General features: G+C 42.2%; 1 protein-coding gene across 1 annotated transcript; it reads left to right on the top strand.

The window, feature by feature from the left end:
• The first annotated feature begins 2,753 nt into the window (after nt 1-2,753).
• CRIP1 (cysteine rich protein 1) lies at nt 2,754-24,251 on the top strand. Its single transcript, XM_073639147.1, has 5 exons — nt 2,754-2,884; nt 19,760-19,854; nt 22,145-22,202; nt 22,748-22,792; nt 23,960-24,251. Exons 1-4 carry the CDS (start codon nt 2,845-2,847, stop codon nt 22,786-22,788), a joined length of 234 nt encoding a protein of 77 aa, XP_073495248.1. The 5' UTR covers nt 2,754-2,844; the 3' UTR covers nt 22,789-22,792; nt 23,960-24,251.
• Nucleotides 24,252-24,721: the final 470 nt, after the last annotated feature.

Genomic DNA, 24,721 nt, shown 5'->3' with positions numbered 1-24,721 from the left:
CACAGTGACTTCCAGTCTGCGGTCAGGTGGAACAGAGAGGTTCTTGTCACTCCCCAAAAATACATCTTCATGTATTTTTATTTGCACTTACTAGGCTTCTTTCGCACTTTATGTATTGTTCTTATGGTTCAAGCATTCTGATATATCTGGTGACCTTGTGATGTTCAATTATGCTCTTTTTACAATAATTTCAGAACATCAAAAAAAGAAATATAACACACATTTTGGACATTTGTGTTCACTTTCTTCATTGACTTATTTTTTCACTGAGCTGGTGTGGTGGTACTTCTTGGATGTGGCAGAAAGAGGAAGTTTTGAGTGACTGTAAAAGACCTGCAGCGAGATTTGGTGGCAGCAGGAATAGAGGTTTCATAGTTTGCACGGTAATGTGTATACAAAACACTGAAGGTCTCCATTCCGGAACTCCAAGGTACACATCTCTATTGACTGAAAGGTGCAAATAAAGTCAGCTCCAATATACCCAAAACCAAATAAATAAACCACAAGGGTTTTGGGATTCTGTTTTGGGGAGCTTTGAAAATTGAACTTTTTTGGGCCTATGGATTAGCAGTATGTCTGGAGAAGAAAGAATGAAGCACATGCTGAAAAAGAATACCCTCCATACAGTGAAGCATGGCAATGGGCTCTGGTGATATCTACAGGGAAGCATGGTGGTGGCTAAGTGAATTCTAAAGTGGAGCATGGTGTTGGCCTGGTGATGTCTATAGTGAAGCATGGTGGTGACTTTGTGATGTCTACTGTGAAGCATGATGACGTCTACAGGAAACATGGTGGTGACCTGGTGATATCTGCAGTGAAACATGGAGGTGGCCTGGTAATGTCTATGGTGAAGCATCGTGCTAGCATGGTGATGCCTACACTGAAGCATGGAGGTGGCTCAGTGATGCCTACAGTGAAGAATTGTGGTAGGTCGGTGATGCCTACAGTGAAGCATGGTGGTGGCCTAATGATGTCTACAGTGAAGCATGGTAGTGGCTAAGTAAATCCTACAGTGAAGCATAGTGTCGGCCTGGTGATGTCTACAGTGGAGCATGGTGATGGCTTTTTGATGTCTACAGTGAAGCATGATGGTGGTCTGGTGAAGTCTACAGTAAAACATGGTGGTGGCCTGGTGATGTCTACAGTGAAACATGGAGGTCACCTGGTGATGTCTACAGTGAAGCATGGTGGTAGCTAGTGATGAGCGAGCTGCTCGTTTGACTCTCTCACTGAGCATGCTCGGGTGCTTACAGAGTAGCTTTGGCATGCTCGTATATTATGTTCGAGTCCCTGCGTCTGCATGATTTAAAGTTGTTGGACTACCTCAACGCATGCAGGAATTGCCTGTTTTTTAGGGAATCCTCACATGTGTTGAGGCTGTCTTACAGCCATAAATCATGCAGACACAGGGACTTGAACATAATTCACAAGGGTTAAACGAGCACGCTTGCTCATCACTAGTGGTAACTAGGTGAATTCTACAGTGAAGCATGGTGACAGCCTGGTGATATCTACAGTGAAGCATGGTGGTGGCCTGGTGATGCCTACAGTGAAGCATGGTGGTGGCTCTGTGATGTCTACAGTGAAGCATGGTGGTGGCTCTATGATATTCTGCAGTGAAATATGGAGGTGGTGTGGTGATGCCTACAGGGAAGCATGACTGTGGTTTGGTGATACCAACAGGGAAGCATGGAAGGGGCTTGATGAGGCCTACAATGAAGCATGCCGGTGGCTTGGTTATGGCTACAGTAAAGCATAGAGGTGTCTGGTGATGCCTACACTGAAGCATGAAGGTGGCTCAGTGATGCCTACAGTGAAGAATTCTGGTAGGTCGGTGATACCTACAGTGAAGCATAAAGATGGTTTGGTGTTCCCTAAAGTGAAGCATGCTAGTGACTTGGTTATAGTTACAGTGAGACATAGCGGTGGCTTGGTGATGCCTACACTGAAGCATGGCAGTGGCTGGGTGATTCTCTGGGGCTTCTTTGCTTCCTCTGGCACTGAAAATCTGCAACATGTGGAGGGTAAGAAGTCTTCAGCCAATTCAGAAATTTTGAGGAGAAAATGTCACACCTTCCGTCAACAAGCTGAAGCTTTGGCGTTATTGGACCTTCCAACAATACAATGATCCCAGTCATATCTCACAGTCCACCAAAGCTTGGTTTCAGAAGAAGTCCTGGAAAATTCAGGAGTGGCCATCACAGTTGGCTGACTTGCACCCTAAAAAAAAATCTTTTTGTGGGATTTGAAGCAAGCAAACCCAAGAATATTTGTGACCTAGAGGCCATTATCCATAAGAAATTGACTAAGATTTCTCAGGAACGCTGCCAGAAGCTGTTGTCTGGCTATGTATCACATTTGCGGCAGGTCATAACAGCCAGATGGGTCGCTAGTTAAGAAGGTGGTGAAAAATTTGGAGACTGTAATTGTCAGTAAAAGTGTCATTTTGTGGTGAATTTGGAGAAACCACTTGTTATCTCAGTTGTGTTGAGAGATATTTTCATTGTTCTTGCTTTATTCGTTTATTGCAAAACATCAGAAAGTTTGTACATTTTTCTAATAAAGCAAATTTACAATGGTGGTTGTATCATTTTGATTGCAACTTTATAAGGATAAAATGTGGTAGACTTGTTGCCATTAATAGGAGAAATGATGTCCCCAAACATGAAGGACATCCATGATGTATCCGATGTGATCATGCAACCTTTAAGAGTTAACCTCACTGCTCAAAGCCGTGTGCAAAGTGGTTTACACTCCCATCTCTGCCCCTCCCCGTGCTGAATTAATTCTTGAGCTGAGCTGCAGAGCAGTCATTCTGCATTCGACCACAACATCAGCATCAACATGCCCAAGTGCCCTAAGTGTCAGAAAGAGGTGTACTTTGGTAAGTATGGCACGACTGCAGCTCATTTAGTTTGCAATTTCCCAAAACTAAAGAAAAGTTAACTTTTGTATTAACCGGTAACTTTTGCTCAGTGCAAGGAAATAGGTTGTTTCAAAATTTTTGAAACAGTCATTTTTTGCAAAATTTGCTCTATTTCTAGACTTTAACCTACTTTATTATAGCGCTCGTGAAAACTTAAATTTACTCCTCCAGTGACAGTTGGAAGCCGAGCTATCGGGAAGGTGCGGTGCGAGTGTAGATGAGATATCAAGCTGAGGTGGTTATTGAAAAGGAAATGAATGCGAATTCCATGCAGGGTGCTTCTCGCTGCGAGAAGGCACATATTTAAGACATAGGAGTCTATACGGCACTTATATAACGTATATAGTTCTTAGTGCCTTAGACAATCATGTAACAAAATGTTACAGAATGAGGACATTTATTTATTTTTTTTACTTAAATGCAAAAAAAAAAAAAAAAAACATTTTTGCAATTGGGTTTAATTAAAAATTTTGCATCATTTGGTGTTTCGCACCACATTCAACTTTGATGTGGTCTGTAGTCATATTGGAGCTGAGAGGAGCTCAGAAAAAGACTGATAGAAGAGTTGCAAATGTTCTCTTCAGAGCGAGTTCACTGACTGATTCTCAGTTAACTCATTTTGAGGTCAGCGATAGACAGTGAAACTCAAAGGCTAGAAAAGGCAAAATAATTAAATCCAATTGCAAAAAAAAACAAACATGCATTTAAGTAAAAAAAAGTTAACGGTCCCAAAAGTTTAACCAAGGCGTTGGGAATTATAATTATAGAAATTAGCAAACTTTTTCTATAATGACGGCTCAAACCCAATCAAGTGAATATATCTTGAGCTGCAATACCAGGCTCAGCCACTAGTTCAGAGAGGTGCTGTTTCTTAAAAAAAAAAAAAAAAAACAGATATTTTTTTCTCATTTTATACTTTAAACTAATGGTAGAGTTAGGCGCACTAGTGCCTGCGTGATGTGCACAATATTAAGCTCTCGAAAGCTGCTATACGAGGTTTAGAGAATGGCTGACATCACTCATTCATTTCTGCCCTTTGCTCTTGTGCGAAAGTGCGGAGGTGATCGAAATGTTTCCAAACACTGCAAGCGGGAACCTACGACAGCGCGCCCAGCAATATAGTCACCATAAGCCTCCGGGGGTCTTATGGGTATGATTATACCTGATGCAGAGATGTGGTGGAGCTGAAGTCACTGATGGCGTGTCAACTAGATGCACCATAGAGGTCTAGGCAATGGGAGTCCAATCATTGGGGCCGCTGCGATCCGAAAATGGGAGCTGAGAATGCAGAAAGTTTACTTGTAGTGCTAGGACAACCCAGAAGTGGTACTATCAGTCCAGGACTATTATATGGACACTGTGGCTGCTACTTTGATATATGCACTACAATTGATACTATATATGCAATATGGATGGTACTATTGTATATCTACTTCATTGTATCTAATCCAATGTAGTGCCTCAATCCAGAATTATTGTATGTACATTATGTCTGGTACTGTCATACGCGTACCAAAATTGATACTGTTATACTGTATCTGCAATATATTGCATATGTACGTCATCTAATACAGTACAATCTGGTACTATTGTACGGACATTGTGGCTGTTACTATCTACTATTGATACTGTTGTACTGTATATGCAATATAGCGGGTACTATTGTATATGTACTGTATCTAATACAGTATAGTGCCTTAATCTGGTACTACTGTATGCGCTTTATGTCTGATACTATCATATATCCACCACAATTCATACTGTTATACTATATATGCAATATGGTCAGTACTTTTGTATAGGTATTTCATCTAATACGGTGCCTCAATCTGGTATGATTGTATATACATTGTGGCCAGTACTATCATATATGTACAACAATTCATACTGTTATGCATTATATTAAATATGGTGGGAACTATTATATATGTACTATATCTAACACAGTATAGTGCCTCATTCTGGTATTATTGTATGGACGTTAGGCTGATACTATCATTTATGCCACATAATTTATACTGTTATACTGTATATTCAGTATGGCCCGTACTATTGTATGGACACTATGGCCGTTACTAATATATATCCCACAATTCATACTGTTATAGTATATATTCAGTATGGCCGGTACTATTGTATGGACACTACTGCCGTTACTAATATATATATCCCACAATTCATACTGTTATAGTGTATATTCAGTATGGCCGGTACTATTGTATGGACGCTATGGCCGATACTATCATATATACCCCACAATTCATACTGTTATATTATATATTGAGTATGGACGGTACTATTGTATGGACGCTATGGCCGATATTATCATATATACCCCACAATTCATACTGTTATAGTGTATATTCAGCATGGCTGGTACCATTGTATGGACGCTATGGCCGATATCATATATACCCCACAATTCATACTGTTATAGTGTATATTCAGTATGGCCGGTACTATTGTATGGTCACTGTAACTCCATGTCTCGTACTATATGAATTGTGCCAAATGTCAATCACAGGTCTGCGGCTGACAACCTCAGCTCCCGTATGGCTGTAAAAATGTCTTTTTGGCATTGACTTCCCGCCCCGTCCCTCTGATTTCCGTGGCAGGTATAATTTTTATAGAAATCCACAGAATTAGACTTGTCATGCCGCTGTTATTTTAGCCTGTGTTATCGCTTCCTCTGCTCCTCATTCCTGTGCCTTCTGGGTATTATATTCATTGCTTGTTAACTAATCATCCTGACGAGGTATTTCACAAGTTCAAAGGACGTTTCTCAAACCGCACCCTGTATGAGCTGTTTGCATACTTGTATGACGCTAGGAAAATGAGCAGAAGACAGAGGAGGTTTGGACATAGATTGTCCCGGACGGTGGAACAATCCACCTGTCTAATGAAGATAGCGCCATACTGATCAATTATGAATGAGAAGGGTTTTTATTTTTTTTAAAAAGTCACATAAGGACACTTACACCCTATTTTTACTTTTCTTGGTTTCTGGCTTGAGTATATGTGCTCAATATTTAAAAAAAATAACATATATGTCAGCTGCTATCTGAGTGTTGTCTGAGCTGTTGTCTGAGCGTTGTCTGAGCACTTATGTCATTGAGATAGGGTATCCCCACATGCCAACCAAAATCACATAAGAAAGGGGTTTTCCAGGGCTACATTTTTTTTCTAAATTATTTTATATTCTAATTTTATATAATTTTGGTATTACCTGGTCTCACTACATGGCGCTCAGCCCGCTCTTCTGGCGCCATTAGACACAACGCATACGTGGTTCAAAACTGCACTTGAACCATGAGAGAGAGCAATTCTAACTGCCCATGAACATGACGTGATTCATGGTGTCATATCTATGGGGTGGTGGGAGGGGGAAAAAAATCACACGCATGATGTACGGTCCATGATCAGGCACATCTCCGGAAGAAGGGACCGTGTATCACATGACACATATTGCAAATAGATCCTATACCATAAAAGTCCTCATACAAAGTAGACTAATGTTGACCGAACCCACCAATATCAACTGGTTAGACCGTATAAGGGTCCTCGACTCTGTTGTTGAAGATAAGGAGTCGGCATGTCCAATTTCAGACTGCCGATCCTTTTCTTCTCTAAGAGATATGCCACCATCGTAGGAATCTGACAGTGACTCTCATAGAGACCACAAGAGCGCTCCTGTACACAGAGGAGTTGACAGAAGTAGGTGCCGGCCGAACCATTGTTCATCCGACACCTATCGAGACTACAGGAGGGGCTTTAGGCCATAATAATAGACCTGGACAACTCCTTTCACTGTACATCTTATATTATATAATTGGAAATAATATCTATGTTGGATCTGATTGTCTTCTGGCCTACTTGATCGAGATGTCCTCTGTTAATGTCTCGGAGTGTAGGCTGTATCTAAATGAACCAATGGGTTGCTATGGCCTTGTTGTATTATCTGAGGGAGCCTGAAGGTCATATTTTATCTCGTGAGGTTGTATCAGTGACACAAAATGATAAAAATGAGGTTTACTCGATAAACACCACACCCATCACCCAACCACACCCTATGGTGATCACCTTCAATCACGGCTGTAATGCACAAAAGGTGAATTTGAAAATTTACCATTCTGATCCTTCACACTGATTATTTTTACTTTTTGTAAAAAAGAGAAAAATGTTAAGCTTTTTTTTGTTTGTTTTTGTTGGCATTTTCCATTTTGTTCATTTGTAATATGCTTTTTTTGCAAGGACATAATTTTTAAAAAAATCCTATAGGAAAGCCTATATGAAAAATGTATGACAAAAATTACAAAACACTGCTGGGGAAATGATACAAAAAGGGTGTTTTTTTCTGCAAAATGGTGTGTGCAACAGGTCTTAGGCTTATGTCATGTTACGGTAATACTTTTTGGATCAGTATTAGGCGACGGCCACACACTGGACTTGTGGCTGATCACAAATGCCTCCCGGCCTGTCACTTCTAAGGATTGTGAACGTGTTAGGCAGAAATTCATCAGAATTAAGGCCCCATACATATTTAACTAGTATGTCAGCCGAACCAAACTGATATCACTGGGTTCGGCAGATGGTCTAATGGGTATGGAGGCGCCCGTCCAATGGCGGTCGGGAGAGATGTGGATCTCTCATGTCTGATTTCTGACTGCCAAGCTCATTGTTTCCCCAAAGACGAGCTGCTGGCCCCGGCCAACTTGTCAGTCGGCGGCTTTCTCAGAGAAAACACAGAAGCTCTCAGTCAAACGCGCGCTCCTCTGTTTGGGAAAGCCGGCTGAGATGGCTGTCAGCCAAGCAATCAGCCAAAGCATCGTTCAGACGACAGCCATCTAATGTGTATGGCCGGCTTTAGATTTGTCACAACCTTTGGGTACAGGTGACAATAACGTTTGCTAGTTGTATAGAGATGGTGCAACATTGTGTTGGCCAAACGTTACCGGAATCCGACATGGTTTTACAGTCCCGACATTATAGAAAGCCCAATATATAGCACTGTATTACAGAATAATCATGTTCTTTTGAGTTGTATAAAGCATATTTAGGCTGTTACGTAGACTGGGAAGTCTTTATTCATAAATAGATGTGGTACTGAAATCCTTGACTCTTCATCGTCCCAGAACAGTTTGCTTCTTTTCATTTACAGTGAGTGCAATATCCCAATCATCTTTGATCTTGTAGAGTTGATCTTTCCTGACTATGGACTCCTTGGCTTGTTCTTGCAAAAGCATCAGCCAAGGTTATGATGGAACATGTGGAAGACGTTAGATGGACCTTGGGCTCAATCAAGAGTTTTGCAAAATCATTTTTCAAATCCAGGCAATTAACTTTCGGAGCCCGCTGGATCACTCTGGAGACAAGTACAATTGGCCTTTATTAACTTCGTCAGAAGTGCCTTTAGAAGTGTGAGGTCCTGGAAGTATTTTGCAGGACCCTTGGCAAGCTAAGTTTTAGGATTTGTTGACCTGATGTTGGTACAAAAGTTAATATCTTGTTACTTAAAGCTGCGCTTGCTCCATACATGCAATTTTCAGCACCTGCAGACTGGGCTGAGGTCTCTCCATGGGTTTTTTATGCTTTTTTTCATATTTGGCCTCAGAGGTAGCAAAATCCCCTTTATAATACAGTAGAAACCCTGTCCTTTGCCATTGTAGCTAGAAAACAATACAAAATAACATGGCAATGCGTCCTGACCACACATTTACATTTACATATGAGCGCTAATAATAATGGAGAAGTCCCAATGGGACATCTCATGCCACCCACCGTTTATAATCTAACCTAGAGCAAATGACTGGCAGAACGTATAATATAGTCCTATAGAACCATGAAAAAGTGGTATCTATCTCTTAAAAAAACTTTTTAGATAGTTTAAGAAGCTGGGTCTGAATCCTAAGACCCCCACCGCTCTGAAGTGCGCAGCTCCTGCATGAGCCTCGCGTACAGAGCAGTGTCCGAACTCAGTAGAAAGTCTGTCTGTCCGAACCCATAAATGAGGATCCCTTTCAATGTCAGTGACATGCTGATCAAAATTTAAAAAAAAACACTCAAACTCCGACCATGAATAAAAAGTTTTTTTTTAAGAGGATTTTGGCTCAGATCAAAAACACCTTCAAAAACTCCATGTGAACACTGCTTAAGGATATGTTCACGAGTTTTTGTGCTCAGATTTTGCAGCGGAAACTGAGCGGAGACTCTCCAAATCCTTCTAAAAAAAAAGGTGCAGTTTCCATTCCAAAAACTCTGTAAAAAGATCTGTGTGAACATATCATTAGGCTAAATGCACACAGGGTGGAAAATACATTGTGGATTTTACCAGAAAACTGAAGCTTTGGGCTCTTTCAGAGTAAAAATCGGACAGCATACGGACTAATATAATTCTGACCAATTCCGTCTAAAAATCTGCACAGAAAATCTGCTGTGTATTTGGCATATATAGCTTAAAAGAGATGGACAACTCCTTTAAATTGCATTTACACTTCACAGTTACCATGAATGGGCAGGTGAAATGTTCCTTTGGCATGCCCACAGGATTATCGTTCTCGGCAGCGCATTGACCTGCATAAACAGGACCTGCGTTGCCGAGAACAATGAAATCCTATGTGCACTGAACGATCAGTAACAGTTTGTTCAGTGCACATAGGCTGCCATTGTTCTTGGGAGTGCAGATCCTGTTTATACAGAGCGATGTGCTGCCGAGAACAATGATCCTTTGGGCATCTGAAGCATGGTCGGCCTTTTAAACAAATGCAGATTGGTAAGTATCTACCGATTGGGGGTCTTTTTACCCTGTTAAACGTTCAGATCACAAGTTAACATGAATCAGTAGCAGTAATTGCCTTAGATGGCGACACGATCATAAGACAATAGTCACATACAGAACTCACACTGGTTGTTTTGCAGTCACAACAAAGCGCAGGGAAACTGCTCGCTAGGATTTACTCACTGCTAAAGATAGCCTAAATTACAAGTCATCCATTAAATTACACAGTGCTGGAACACCCTGGGGTCACTGAACTCCTTTAATCTAAAAAACAATGTGTCTTTCAAGTCTAGAGAGATATGTGGCAGCACAGGACTATCTGTATGACAGCTGTGATTATCTTGGATTCTTAGGGATTGTGCACACTGAGTCGTTTTTCTGAGTTTTGGGAGTGGAAACTGAGTGGAAACTCTTAAGATGTTGTGGAGTTTTGCATTTTTGAGAAGGATTCAGAGACATTCCGCTCCAAAAATTTCAGTGAGCGTATATGCTGTGCACAGGGAGACATTTTGCTGAGTTTTCGGAGCAGAAACTGAGTGTAAACTTAAAGTTTTGGAGATTTGGAGGAGGATTTGCAGAATTTCTGCTCCAAAAGCACCTGGAAAAATTCTGTGTACACTTAGCCATAGGGAGTCTTCCAGTAGTATTTTTCAGTTTTGCCGATACTAACAGAGCGCATACATGTTAGGTTAGTGTCTGGTTCTGACTTCCCCCAAACACATGGACGTTCATTTCCGGGAGAGTGGAGTAAAGGTATATGTATAGTGGCCGACCATCGGCGTTAAACTACATGCAATCCGGTCAGCAGACATTTAATAGCTTTTTTAGAGAGGCCATCTGCTCACAGAACTATTGTTAGTGCTATCGTTCTGTGAGCATAGAATATCATTGTTCTCGGCAGCACATATCCTTTACACAGGACAGGGTGCTGCCGATAATGATGATTTTTAAGCAAGGTTCAAATTCATTTCACCCCATGAACAAGCTCAAACAGTATTAATCTACCGTGTATTGGGGCCTAAAAAACATTAAAAAAAGCTATGGGGTTATTTTGTTCTTCCCAGAGATAAGCTGCTCAGCCAAAAGGTGTCTGTGCAGCAGCAGAACACATGTACATTCAGCCAAGCAGAGCGTGCATGTGTAGTAGCTGGTGTGAACAGGTCAAATATACTAAAAAGGTGAATTTGTAAAGACGAGTTCCCCTTTTTTGGGTTCTGAAACTGGAAGTAGGTTCAGGAAATGTGAATATGTAAAACAGCAGAACTGTTATTTTATGTTATGCAATCTTGAAATTATAGTGTTTTCTAGCATCATCCGACACATTAGATCATTGTTATGTTGGTTTTGTAACACTTTACTTACCAGATCGTTCAGCTTTGAAGATACAATGATGATCCAATTTTAAAGAATAACTACATTTTTTAGTGATTTTTTTTATATGTTTTAGGCCCTTTAATTCTGAGCAGATTAGTGGTGATCCAGGTCCTGAGGTCCTTACTGATCGCTCAAAATACATCTTAGTAGCTTGAGCGCGCACACACAGCGGCCTATGACTTTCTATTGCATTCGTGCTTCGCTGTGAGTGCACTCAGGCAGGAACTGTGTGCTCCTGTCTCCCGAGATGTGCACTTCTGAGAGGTGTTTTGAGTGATCGGTGGTTGTCTCAGCACACAGGGATGGATTCCTACTCTTTATTCCTTACTGTACTCATTCCTTCAGTAATGAGCAGTGTAGATGTGAACCCAGCTCTGGATTGGGGTAAAAGACTTGTTAGAAAGCTCAGCACAATCTTTCTGTGTCTCTCTCTGCTCCTCACTCCTCCTCCCTCATCCCCTCTCCATAGAGTATAGCAGGAGGTATAACCAAAAAAGAGAGGGGTCGCTCACTGTTCTATTTGGGTGCTGTGAAGAAAATAGTAATCCAAAATATAAAAAGAACTTCGGCACTCCAATTATGATGATGCAAAGTGACTTTATTACAGAAGATGAATCCCTTATTGGCAAAACTAAAAATTATACATCAACGTTTCGACCTATTTGGTCTTTTTCAAGATATTTTTGAGTAGAAGGTTTTTAGTTCAAGATACTCTGCGAGCTATGGGAGCTGGATTGATTGGCTGCGGGTTGAGAGGTGCCTTCCAGGTAGGTGTGACGGTAGGCAGCTCGCAGAGTATCTTGAACTAAAAACCTTATACTCGAAAATATCTTGAAAAAGACCAAATAGGTCGAAACGTTGATGTATAATTTTTGGTTTTGCCAGTAAGGGATTCATCTTCTGTAATAAAGTCACTTTGCATCATCATAGTTGGAGTGCCGAAGTTCTTTTTATATTTAGGAGGTATAACCAGACACCACACTGTGCTGGAAGTTCATCTTCACGTGGGCAAGACCGAGTTGAGCCATTTTTTTTTTTCAAGGTGGATGGTTAGTTCAAGAGGCAGAAGGAGGGGAAGAAGTGGCTCATAAGTGGAGGAAGAATTCTGTGATATGATATATTACAAAGTTTCTTATATTCACCTCTTCTATTGATTTATGTAAACTTTGTGAACAAAGTACAGTTCTTATTGAAGTTGCTATTGGAAATTTCTCAAACAACACCCAAAAAACTACCCCCCCCCAGGTGTAATCATCCTGACTGAATACATGCAGATACATTATCAGGTGTGCAGATTTAATAACCTAATTATATGAGGCTCATAAAGCCCTAGGCTTCGTATCGCAGTTCATTGTCCAAGGTTCAAGACCAGTGTCATCATCTCCTGACTTGCTTAAGGATGTATTCCCATCTCGGACATTTATGGCATATCCATAGGCGCTTACTCCTTGGCTATTTTCAGAATTCCCTGAAAGTGAATGAAGAGATATGCATATGTGCAGCCAACTCTTCAATAACAGCAGTGCAAGATGGGACATGATTTTTTTACATAGGGGTGGACCCATATCAATCAAACCTTTATACTTAAAAGGTGTTCCCATCTTCATGGATGGGTGTTGTTGGATAGAGCTTGTAAAAAAACAAGCACTATTGCAATTTACTGCTGTAAAATTTGCAGTTGTTCTTTAGATATTGACACATATCTTACTGCTTGTTGCCTAGGAGATCGACCACCACTGCTGTCTAGCTTGTAAGCAATGTGCTGAAGCTGACTGGGATTAAGAGGTAACAGTGCACTCCAGCAATCCTGGACAGCTTCAAAACAGTGCTTACAAGCTCAGGAGATAAGAGGTGGTAAGCACTGCACATGTTCTGTTGTCCAGCAGCGGTGGTCGGTGTCCAAGGCAACGAGCTGTAAACAAAAGTGTTAATATTTCAAGAATGGTTGAAAAGCAGTAAATTGCAAAATTACTTGTATTTACAAGGACTATCTGACAATACCCATTTATGAAGATGAGAATAACATGTTAAAGGCTGGAGCTTATTATTCCTTTGTGTTTAGATACATTCTAAGTTCCACTAGCTAGTCCATCATCCCAAAAGGTCAACCTTCATCAAAAGTTGTAAAGAGGACCTAGTATAGTGTTGCCAAGTCAGGCTATAAAGCAACAATTCTGGCCACAGTGGCCCCTAGTACCATATCCAGGCGCAATGCCCCTCATAAACAGAGTAGTTATCATCTCCACACTTTTGCATCTTCTGCCACAAGAAGGTTGTTAACTTGTAACTTTCTGTGCCAATTTGCCATGATGGTCTCCATTTGATACTGGCCTTGGATCAATGATCACTCAAGATGCAGCGACGACACCAGAAGTCAATAGGAGAATAGTTATGGGCAAATCAACAATGAAGTCACTGGACAAGGTCTTCAAATCAAGGAACATTTCACTGGCGACGAAGACACGGCTCGTAGATAGTCTGGTCTTTTCTGTGGTAACATATGCATGAGAAACCTTCTAAATGTGATGCTGGAGAAGGATGTAAACAATACCATGGATGGCAAGAAGAACAAGCAAATCAATTTTGGAACAAATCAAGCCTGACATGTCACTGGAAGCAAGGATCATCAAGCTACGACTTGCCTACTTTGGACACATTATACGAAGAGAGAAATCACTGGAGAAGGACATCATGGTCGGAAGAATAGAAGGACAAGGCGAAGAGCTAGACCAGCAATCTAATGGATTGATACTATCAAGATAACGGTGAAGACCCTGGTGGACCTATCAAGGCTTGAAGATCGATCTCCCTACAGAGCGTTCATCCATCAAGTCGTCATGGCTCGAAATGAAGCGGGAAGCCATTACATAAAAAATTAAATAAAATGACCTCCTTTTAGTTTGCAAGGATATAAGTTGTAAACTATGTCTGTCCGGCTGAATCTGAGGACATTGGAGACTCTTCACCACTGAGGATTGCATCACAGTTCGAGAAGCACCATTTGTTTTTACCTTTTTTTTGGGGGGTAGGTTACAGGCACCAAAAAATGGCGGTGCATACGCTTAAGACCTCTTTTGAACCATTGTAAAGCTGGATTTCCCGCAGCCAACTAGTGGCTTTAAATGGCCACACAAACTGCTCTTCAGATCTGTAATAGATCGTTCTACATACATAGACTGTAATTTTTCTTGGCAGCACATATCCAGTATCCAGTTTATACAGGACAATGTGCTGCCGAAAGCGATGATCTTTTAACCAAGCCAAAAGATCATTCTTCATCATTTGATTGGCATCTGGTTTGCATGGCACGATTTTAGGGAAATTAAAGTTCCTGGGAATAGCCTTTCCTGGTAATCGTGCAGTGTAAATGCATGTCAAGAAGGGGGGACTCTGTTTGCACCCCCACCTACTAGTTATTTGAAGGACGGACCATCAATGTAAAAGAATCGGATAGCCACTTTTAGGCGTTACATAAGCCAATCTTTCTTTCATTTGCATGGAAGGATACTGATGATTATTTTTAGCAGAGTATTATCCGTAAGTCAAGGCTTGTACAGCTGGCAAACAACAACCGGTCAACATCAGCTGCCGAACAATAGCCCGAAATACCATCCTGTTTCCATTGACCTTAATGTCTCCAAAAGCGGTATTTCCTGATATTTTGCAGTAGACTTGGTGAAGAAATCAGAATTTAGCTCGGAAGCTTTATTCCGTACAGGCCACCTTTGTTATCATTTAATGAGGTATTTGCCATGAAAAGTCCCGTATTTGTGTTTCTCCATTAGTATTTGCATTGCATGGCGTCCTGTTGATCTAAGGAGGATTGCTAACACCTTGATAAAAAGTAGCTTTCTGGGCCAAAGCAAATAATACAAAAAAAATACACAATGGCTGAATGCGAACCTATTTATGAGAATGACAACCTTGATCCTAAGTTAATCTCTTGATCACAAATGGCATAATATTGAGGCACTTGACTTGAGCATCACTCGTCGCGTCTTATGACCACTCTGCAATGGAAGTTAGGGAGTTGCATAAATCTCCTCTCTTATTCCTAGTCTGCAGGCAACTAGCAGCCATGTACCATGAGACGACTGGCGAGCGTAGGGACGTTACAGCCACTGCAGACGATATGAAATATTATCTGCTGCAATTCAAATCAATGGCCAACCATGCAAAACATAGCCAAGTCCACCACAGTCAATGGACAATCATTATCTCAGCCATTTGCCTTAATAGGGATTATGGAAATAGGCTGCCATTGTGAGACAACCCCTCTGCAGGAGAAACGCCCAATAAGATCAATGGAGAGCCAGGGGACATGCCATGGGTGCAACCTGTGCAGTCGTGCAGGGGCCCAAGAGGTAAAGGGGCCTCTATCATCTCCAAAGCAGGTGTAATTGTGCATTATGATGAGCGATTGCACTGCAAAGGGCCCACATATCATTCTTGCACACGGGCCCGTTTCTGTCTGCGCCCGCAGTATGGAGATCCATGGTATCAATTTCTTAAATGGTTAGTACGGTGAAATGTTTGTTAAAAACAAGCAACTTTGCAATGTACCGCTTATGAAAAATTCTCTCTATTCTCAAGAATGGAGGGATTTTTAATTCTATAGTTTACTGCTTGTTGTATAGTTACCGTCCACCTCTACAGTCCATGAGAGCATCCGACTCCTAGGCAAGAAGTACGCGTTTGCAAGTGCTAGTTTAGTACTTCAGTGCTTCTTTCGTGCTGAAAAAGCAAGGCTGCCTCTGCAAGCTGCATCAGAGAGCGCACAGTTCAGACAAGAGGTGCAACCATGCCTCTAATCCCAACTGTCACTCTTCAGAAGCGTACTATCCCCCGGTAAGCAGGGGAACGCTGCGCTCCTGAAGAAAGAAGATTACAACAGCCCTTGTACTAAGGTGTCATGAAGTTCTCCACCACGGAGAGCTCTACCCATTGTGGCTCGTGGTTTTAGCTAATAGAAGAGGTCAGATGTAGTCACCGCCATCTCTCGAGAGATCCTCCACTCTTTAGTTAATGTGATCTGTGTCTTCTTGCCCTGGGTATTTTGAGTTCAGCCAATAAAATGGGTAAAAGTAGGGGATGAACTGCCAAGTATCCCTATCGATCAGGGGGAAAAAAAGGAGCACAAGAACGCAGCCAAACACTGCTCTCAAGGTTCATGGACTTGAGTGTATGATCCTGTCTTCATCCTCGAAGGAGAGCAGGGCTTCTGCCCATTTAGTTGAGCAATCAGTGAAGTGTTGCAAAAGTGCAGTTATACTTCTTGTAGATGGGACGATAGCACAGGTTCAGGGTTGGTTACGGGGCCTGTGTACCTATATGACCATCACGAATGAGCAGCCTCGTGCCATCTACCTTGACATCACCGCTTAGCCGAGTGATTGGCTGCAGTGGTCACGTGCGATGTCACTGCTGCAGTCTGTTAACAAAGACCGGGGCCAGCAGGGCTGGAAAATGGGCCAGTAAGTAAAGCTGTTTGTTTATTAACAATGAAAGCCATCGAGGTCAATAATGGACTTCTTGGTAAACTCCTTTTTATTTTATTTTTTTTGGGCTGAATCCAGAATTCCCCTTGGGGTAGCAGTTGTACTAATCTGACTAATCTGAAATAGGCATTAACATGGTGTTGATGTTTTCCCATCACATTGAGAACATGATGACAGCTCAGAGCCGGGCTGAGAAGAGGAAACGCATCTTCTTAAGAATATTAACAATGACTAGAATAACATATGGCAAATGCAAGATGCATTGTATTGTAGCATATTGCCCCCAAACAATTTCCATGTCAGAAGATAATGTAATGGAAATTAAATGGACTCATGTCAGTCATTCTGCTATTTTCTCTGATCCTGGTTATCCAGACTTGTACAAGTGAATGGGCAAAAAATCGAAAACAATCGGCCCATACCGAGCATAGCTGAATGATATGGCTAGTCCATAACTTGCTTCTATTTACATGGAACTATAATTAGTTGTATAACAATGGTTCATAAGAGCTTTTGTCCCCATACAGTTTTGGCAGCATATCACTGCCTACACGAGTTGGCCTTACTTATGGACATGTTGGGTGTCACTCTGCTTCCACCACATAGAAGTAGATGGCCTATGCTGGGTCATGAATGACACTGGCTTCCAGATTGGTGAGCTTCACAGGGTCCCGGACTCAAGGGCTCATGTGTCCACAGACCACCATTGTTCTACCACTGGTGTAATCTGTGAAGGGAAACCCCATTCTTGATATTGACAAAGGTTTAGTTTGCCAAGATGGGACCAGTGGAGAGAGTCAAGAATGTGATCAAACTTGACTATCTAGAGCATACATGTCAAACTCTGACCCGTGGGCCAAATCTGGCCTACAGGGTGATTATATTTGGCCTGCGACACCACAACCGCCACCTCTATGTGAAGCCTTTTATGTATGGAGGACTATGTGAGGCCCATTATACTGTATGGAGGACTATGTGGGGCCATTATACTGTATGGAGGACTATGTGGGGCCATTATACTGTATGGAGGACTCTGAGGGGCCCTTTATACTGTATGGAGGACTATGTGGGGCCCAATATTCTACATGGAGGACTATGTGGGGCCCATTATTCTGTATGGAGGACTATGCGGGAGCCATTATACTGTATGGAGGACTATGCGGTGCCCATTATTCTGTATGGAGGACTATGCGGGGCCCATTATTCTGTATGGAGGACTATGCGGGGCCATTATACTGTATGGAGGACTCTGAGGGGCCCTTTATACTGTATGGAGGACTATGTGGGGCCCAATATTCTACATGGAGGACTATGTGGGGCCCATTATTCTGTATGGAGGACTATGCGGGAGCCATTATACTGTATGGAGGACTATGCGGGGCCCATTATTCTGTATGGAGGACTATGCGGGGCCCATTATTCTGTATGGAGGACTATGCTGGGCCCATTATTCTGTATGGAGGACTATGCGGGGTCCATTATTCTTTATAGAGGACTATGCGGGGAACATTATTCTGTATGGAGGACTATGCGGGGCCCATTATTCTTTATGGAGGACTATGTGGGCCCATTATTCTGTATGGAGGACTATGCGGGGCCCATTATTCTTTATGGAGGACTATGTGGGGTCCATTATTCTGTATGAAGGACTATGCGGGGCCCATTATTCTGTATGGAGGACTATGCGGGGCCCATTATTCTGTATGGAGGACTATGTGGGACCCATTATTCTGTATGGAGGACTATGCGGGGCCCATTATTCTGTATGGAGGACTATGCGGGGTCCATTATTCTTTATAGAGGACTATGCGGGGCCCATTATTCTGTATGGAGGACTATGCGGGGCCCATTATTCTTTATGGAGGACTATGTGGGCCCATTATTCTGTATGGAGGACTATGCGGGGCCCATTATTCTTTATGGAGGACTATGTGGGGTCCGTTATACTGTATGAAGGACTATGCGGGGCCCATTATTCTGTATGGAGGACTATGTGGGGCCCATTATTCTGTATGGAGGACTATGCGGGGCCCATTATTCTGTATGGAGGACTATGTGGGGACCATTATTCTGTATGGAGGACTATGTGGGGCCATTATACTGTATACTGGTTGGCCTGCGACTTTGTCCAAGTTTTTTATTTTGGCCCTCTGTGTGTTTGAGTTTGACATCCCTGATCTAGAGGAAGTAAAAGTCCTAACAAGGTTTCCATAGGGAAAGAGGGCACAGGGTTGGTTGTCTGGGGCTCAAGTGTACTGCTGAAGATTCGAGGCAGCACATGCGCCCTAGACTATTGGCCAGGTGCCCCATATGCCAGGGTTATCAGCACTTGGAAATATACCAGCGTTAACATGACACTGATGCAGTTGGATCCGTTGGCGCAATATGTCGAAGATTTACCGCAGCCAACAAAGACATCAACGTTCCAGTGCAGGCTGCTCGATGGCGTCACTACATTGAGTGGCCTGTGCTCCGCTCTCGCTATGTGCTGACAAGAGTAGGACAGATGAGTATAAGCTGGTGGAGGGGTGGCATTACTTGCCTTGCACTGGACGCTGGCAATGCACACTACAATACTGGATGGGACATTTCTTCTTGTAATCCTCCATACAACTATATGCAGAGCTGACATAATAATTTAGACATCTTTCTAGTGGTGGGGGTTAAAGTGATCGTGTAAACCCAGCCAGACGGACAACTGTTCTGTAATTCACCGCGAAAAGGATCATGTGTGCATGAAATATGCTTCCAAACAGGCGCAGAAGCAAGCAGAGACATCATCCGGTCTAGGTAGTATCTCTGCTGGTACGTGTAGAGACTAGTAATGGACAATGATGATTTCTTCTCAGTGACAGGAAGCTACAAAACCACACAACGTCATGTCTACGTGTCAGTTACACCACCGCGTCTACACCTGTAGTGCTCCCGTGATCACCCTTCTGCTGGTCGCCGCCATATGGGTTATTTAGGACCCTACCTTGCTGGAAATGTAGCTCTGTTCCAACAATGCATTCCTCTCCAGGTTTACAGATATTTCTGGTGTATTTTTCTTGCTTTTGTGTGTGCGCACGTTATGACAGGTGGACGTCAGTCTTCACAATGGTGGGATACAGAATTGTGGTGTATGCTGAAGTCATGCAATGCAAGCAGCAGATTCCTAAGATGTCTTTTTTTGCTTTGTTGCAGCTGAGCGGGTATCATCTCTTAATAAAGACTGGCACAGGCCATGCCTACGGTGCGAGAAGTGCAACAAGACTCTGACTCCTGGGAGCCATGCTGAGGTACAGGACGCTAGAAACACTTTATAGGAACGGTATTAAGACCCCTGTTGATATGATATGTTTCAGTATTATCCTCCCCCCTTCCCAAAATAAGTTATCCCTTAGCCATAGGATAACATGCTGGTTACTGGAAGCCTGACTGCACGGACCCCCCCAAAATCAGGTCTCTGTAATCCTGTCTTGAATGGGTATGTGGTGCGTATGCTTCACCTCCGCTCCGTTCATAGTCTAAGGGTCTGATAAAGGACCTCCACTCCATTCTGTAGGGGGCTGTGTAGCTCTCCTCTTGGGGTCTAGATTTCTGATCTCAGGGGCTAGCGGTCCCCCCATAGATCACTAAGTTGTTGCCTATCTTATGATTTGGGCATAACATGTCTTTTTTGAGAATAACCTTTTAACAAAAGCTAATTGGGTCCTTTTACATGAGCAGATTTCTGGTTATTTAATCACCAATCCAATTGGAACTCATTTAAAGAGGACCTGTCACCGGGTCAAAAGGAGCCGGGTTTCTAATTGTATTCATGCCTCTCCCCTGAGTATTCCTACATTTGTTTTTCTGTAAATCTGCCATAAGGTTCCGGAGATATGGGCCTTTTTATTTTTATGTCAATTTTTCTGTTTTTTACAAAAGGGGTGGTGCCACGTGAAAACACGCCCCTGATCTGTGAGCCATACCTACTCGCGGAGACCAGAAAAGTTGGCACTTAAAGAAACACGCCCATTAAAGTTTTTGTCCTCTTAATATATCGCGGTTATCATAGTATATAGCACTGTGTGCTTACAATTGCTCATTTTGCCTTTCTACCCAGCTAATTCTTCTGTTTTCCATTATTAAAACCTGACTAGCTGAATCCTTCTAAGCTCTATGTAGAAACAGGAAGTCTCTTTTTCCTGCATGAGTCATCAATAGAACTACAATTCTACATAACTGCAAAATCCCTGGCCTACGGTGGGGGGAGCGGAGCAGCTGGGTCAGGAGTTGAAGAGGGAAGAAAAACCACCTGTTTCTACATAAAGCTTATTTTGCCAAATCTATCCACACATGGCAGATATATTCCACATGTAACTTGGTATTTCAAATCCACAGCACGTCAATTCCTGCTGTGGATTTTCATTGCTGCATTATATACAGTATATACACATGAAGACTTTGAGGCCGAGTCCCTGTGGAACTGCAATAAATTCAGCAGCGGATTCTTTCCATTCCAAGTGAAAATACCCTTTAAATTTCAGACCCACCACTTCAGGGCTCTGTAATAACTAAAATATGCAGAATAAAAAATACTAAATGTTTGCACTTGTTTGTTACTTTTATCACCTGTACTAATGTAACGTGGTGCTGGGCTGTAGCCATAGGCGAGATCCTCATCTCTTACGCCCCAGCACGTTACATGAAGGTAGCAGGCCGCATGTTACCGATGACTTTGGTTGGCCAGGACCAGATGTTGAGGACTTCAATGAGGAAGACCACCAGTCAAAAATAAACATTTTACTGAACGATAACTTGGTGGGAATTATGTACACATCTTTAGGAACATTTCCTTCACAATTCGGAGCATGTTCACACACAGTCTCAATTTATCATTACTCACTTGGTTTCTATCTCCCCTGCTTCACTCTCCATCACCACAGCCCAGCTCAGTACTACAGTACAGTTGTTGAGAGTCCTATTCTCAACCCGCAGTTCCGCATTCTCTTTCCTCTCAAGGGAACAACAGTATGTTGCCAGTATGGCCGGTACTTAGCTTCTCTGCTACTGACGCCTTGGAACTCCCGCTTTTCTTCTCACATTCTCTGTCCCGTCTTGGCCCGTTACTTCTCTGAGTTATAAACTCGGGGCCGTACTGCTGCCCCAGAACCAGTCTCCGATTGTTCTCCTGTCCTCCTGTCAGTTTTCCTTTTCTCTTTATTCCGGTTCACGCTAACCACCATCTTGGTCTCCTCTCACTTTGGGACACCCACGTCATTGCGACCTTAGGTCTGCTTCACACGCACACCGGGCCCTATCTCACGTCCTGCTATGAAACTGTCTCTGTCCCTTCATCTTAGCCACTCCCACTCTAGGCTAGTCCCAAACATTAATTATAACTCTCCTTACTGTCGAGCAGAACACAATGCCAACACTATTAACACATATCACAGGTCTCATTATACAATACGAAAATACGCTTGTTCTTCAAGGGGGAACGCGGGCAGTATTATTATTTATTATTATAGCGCCATTTATTCCATGGCGCTTTACATGCAGTATGTCCATCTCCTTACACAATTTGCACATTTTCTCTTTCAGCATGAGGGAAAACCCTATTGCAACCAGCCATGTTATAGTGCCTTGTTTGGACCAAAAGGTGAGAATTTCAATATATCGCTGTGATTATTTATAGAAACGAGTGAAACTTTAGAAATTCAAGCTCGCTCGCCAGCTTTGCCAAATTTTCCATTTTGCAGCAAATTGATTTGACACAAATGAAAAGTACTCCAAAGACTCCAATTTCCCTGAACTCCTAGAACTGTATCAACCCCCTTTCAGCTTTTTATGGCCTTTTTCTCTATCTCTATTGCTGAGCTCCAAATAATGGCTGCTGCATTTCCTGCATCAGCTTTTATACAGGCTATGATAGTCAATCCTGATTTGCTATGCTAGACCATGCAATGAGTTAACTGGTTAAGCCCGCCTGACCACGATCCTTCTCTGGCTGATGTAAACTTCTGCATTGTGTAAAATAACAGCGGCCACTTTAGGCGATTTGTGCAAAGCAAACCTCAATTGTTCGGGTAGGCGAGGTTCAGCAAAGTCCTAAATTGACACAAGCTCACTTCCATCCAATTGATTTGTTCATCTCTAATTCCTGTATGTTTATATGTGGCACTAAATATATATTTTGTTGCTCAGGATTTGGACGTGGGGGAACAGAAAGTCATACCTTCAAATGATGACGTAAGTACACTTATTGAACCTAGAATTACAATATATAATGGAAAATACAGTAGCTTCATTTGAATTCCTGCTCATTTTGTGCCCAAATCTCTAATTGACACCTACCTCCAGCACTACAGAGTGCTGTATATGGCAACCTGTTGACCGCAATCCTGATAGATTTACAGAATTTTCTGGAACTGAGGACTTGCTACAGTGTATCAGTGAAGATAAGAGTAATAAACCTAGAGACTAGGTCTAGGCTCACAGAGGACTGCTCTATGATTTTGCGGGCCCTTTGGCAACAAATCACCAGTGTGCCCCGCTTCACTTCCAATTTTTCCTCCTCGCTTTCTCAGGGCTATAACTTTTTTATATTTTGTCGATGGAGTTGAATGAGGTCTTATTTTTTGTGGTACGAGCTGTTGTTTGTTTCCTTACAATTTTGGGGTCCATGCAACTTTTTGATCTCTCTTTATGTTCTTTTGGGGAGGCGAAAAAAAACAGCAATTTTGCCAAAATGATATATTTTTTTTTTGTTTTGGCGTTAACTGTATGGTATAAATATTTTGATATTTTATCATTTGGGATAGTTACGCATGTGTTGATACCAAATATTCATATTTTTTTAGATTTTATTTATGCTTTAGGTATAGGCGGAAAACGCGATATGAACTCTTATATTTCATTTTTTCAAGTATTTTTTTTTTCATTCTTATTGGCTGCATGGGAAGGGGAACCTCTCCCCTCCCCAGTTTCCAACCTCCTAAATCCTCGGGTCACAATTGACAGTGGCATCTAAGTAGTTAAACTGCTCAATCGGAGCAAGCTAGCAGTTAGACTCAGGTGCCAACTGTATAACACAACCAGCACCTGCGCTGTTCGGAGAGAGTTTAGCAGAGCAGGAGCGAATTCATCAAAATGGGCAATGTGTTCCCCCCAACTTTGAGGGCTCCCAGGACTTGCCCAGGATTGCTAGGTGCTGGTGCAGACCATGGAGGATGGGCTAAACTAGACACAACGCAACAAACCATCAGCTGCGAGATGCAGGTCTTTTCGGTTTTTAGCCTATACATGAAAACCACACACGTCCCCAATCTATGTCAGTAAGCAAAAAATAAATTTCAGAACTCGGATGAGCCTTGACGGCACAATCCCATTTATACTGACATATTGCTTTTTCTTTAGGTCTGAGAATGCGGAATATCGAGAGAAATTCTCCTACTTGCAATGAATCGTTCCTGCCTCCTATTGAAATGCCAGTACTCATATAGAAGGGTATCCATCAGCAATAACGATCCGGGACCTGGGCCACCACTTGATCTACCTGTATGAAGCGTCAGACATGCGACGTCCGCTTCTTATCTCTAATACCACTAAACGTGTAGATGATGAGTATTGTAATCACACATTTTGATATAGAAGTAAAATATTATGCAAGTGGATGTGATTATTCATGAATAAATATACTTTACCATTATGCTGTGTGACGGTCTTCTTATATACCGGTTATACTATACATGTGTTCTATATGTAGGTAGTATTTGGGGACTTCGGAAACTTTCCCAAGAAGAAGGGTCAATTGCAAAAACTAAAACTAACTCCTTCCCTCTCAGACATAATTGCCATCTTCCTGTACCCATTGACCCCTATGAATTTTAAATAGGAAATGAACTCGTTGTGAACCTTGAGAAGTTTGGGATTCCAGTATTTAAGTGGTGCCGGTAAGAAGCAGAAGCATGACGCAGGATACACATGACCCTCAGTCAGTTCTTTTGGCCATATTCAGGAGGTACATTTTTTTCACAGGACCCCATATCAGACCAAAGACATCAAAAACTGGAGAAAAACTTGGTCTTGCTGCCCTCTTCTATGACAAACGTCAAAACTGATTTTGGTGCACATAAAAGGGTGGTGGACTGTGCTGTCATGTTCCTACCACTGAAGACA

The sequence above is a fragment of the Phyllobates terribilis genome, unplaced genomic scaffold (genome assembly GCF_046119375.1).
Source record: "Phyllobates terribilis strain yellow unplaced genomic scaffold, ASM4611937v1 Scaffold_7__3_contigs__length_470593459, whole genome shotgun sequence".
Lineage (NCBI taxonomy): Eukaryota > Metazoa > Chordata > Amphibia > Anura > Dendrobatidae > Phyllobates > Phyllobates terribilis.
The sequence above is the reverse complement of the archived record's forward strand: the minus strand, read 5'-3'. Positions and strand labels throughout refer to the sequence as shown.

Coding starts and splice junctions, on each gene's coding strand:
- CRIP1 (XM_073639147.1), top strand. CDS start 2,845: ATGCCCAAGTGCCCTAAGTGTCAGAAAGAGGTGTACTTTG. Junction 2,885..19,759: donor TCAGAAAGAGGTGTACTTTG/GTAAGTATGGCA, acceptor GCTTTGTTGCAG/CTGAGCGGGTATCATCTCTT. Junction 22,203..22,747: donor TGCCTTGTTTGGACCAAAAG/GTGAGAATTTCA, acceptor TTTGTTGCTCAG/GATTTGGACGTGGGGGAACA.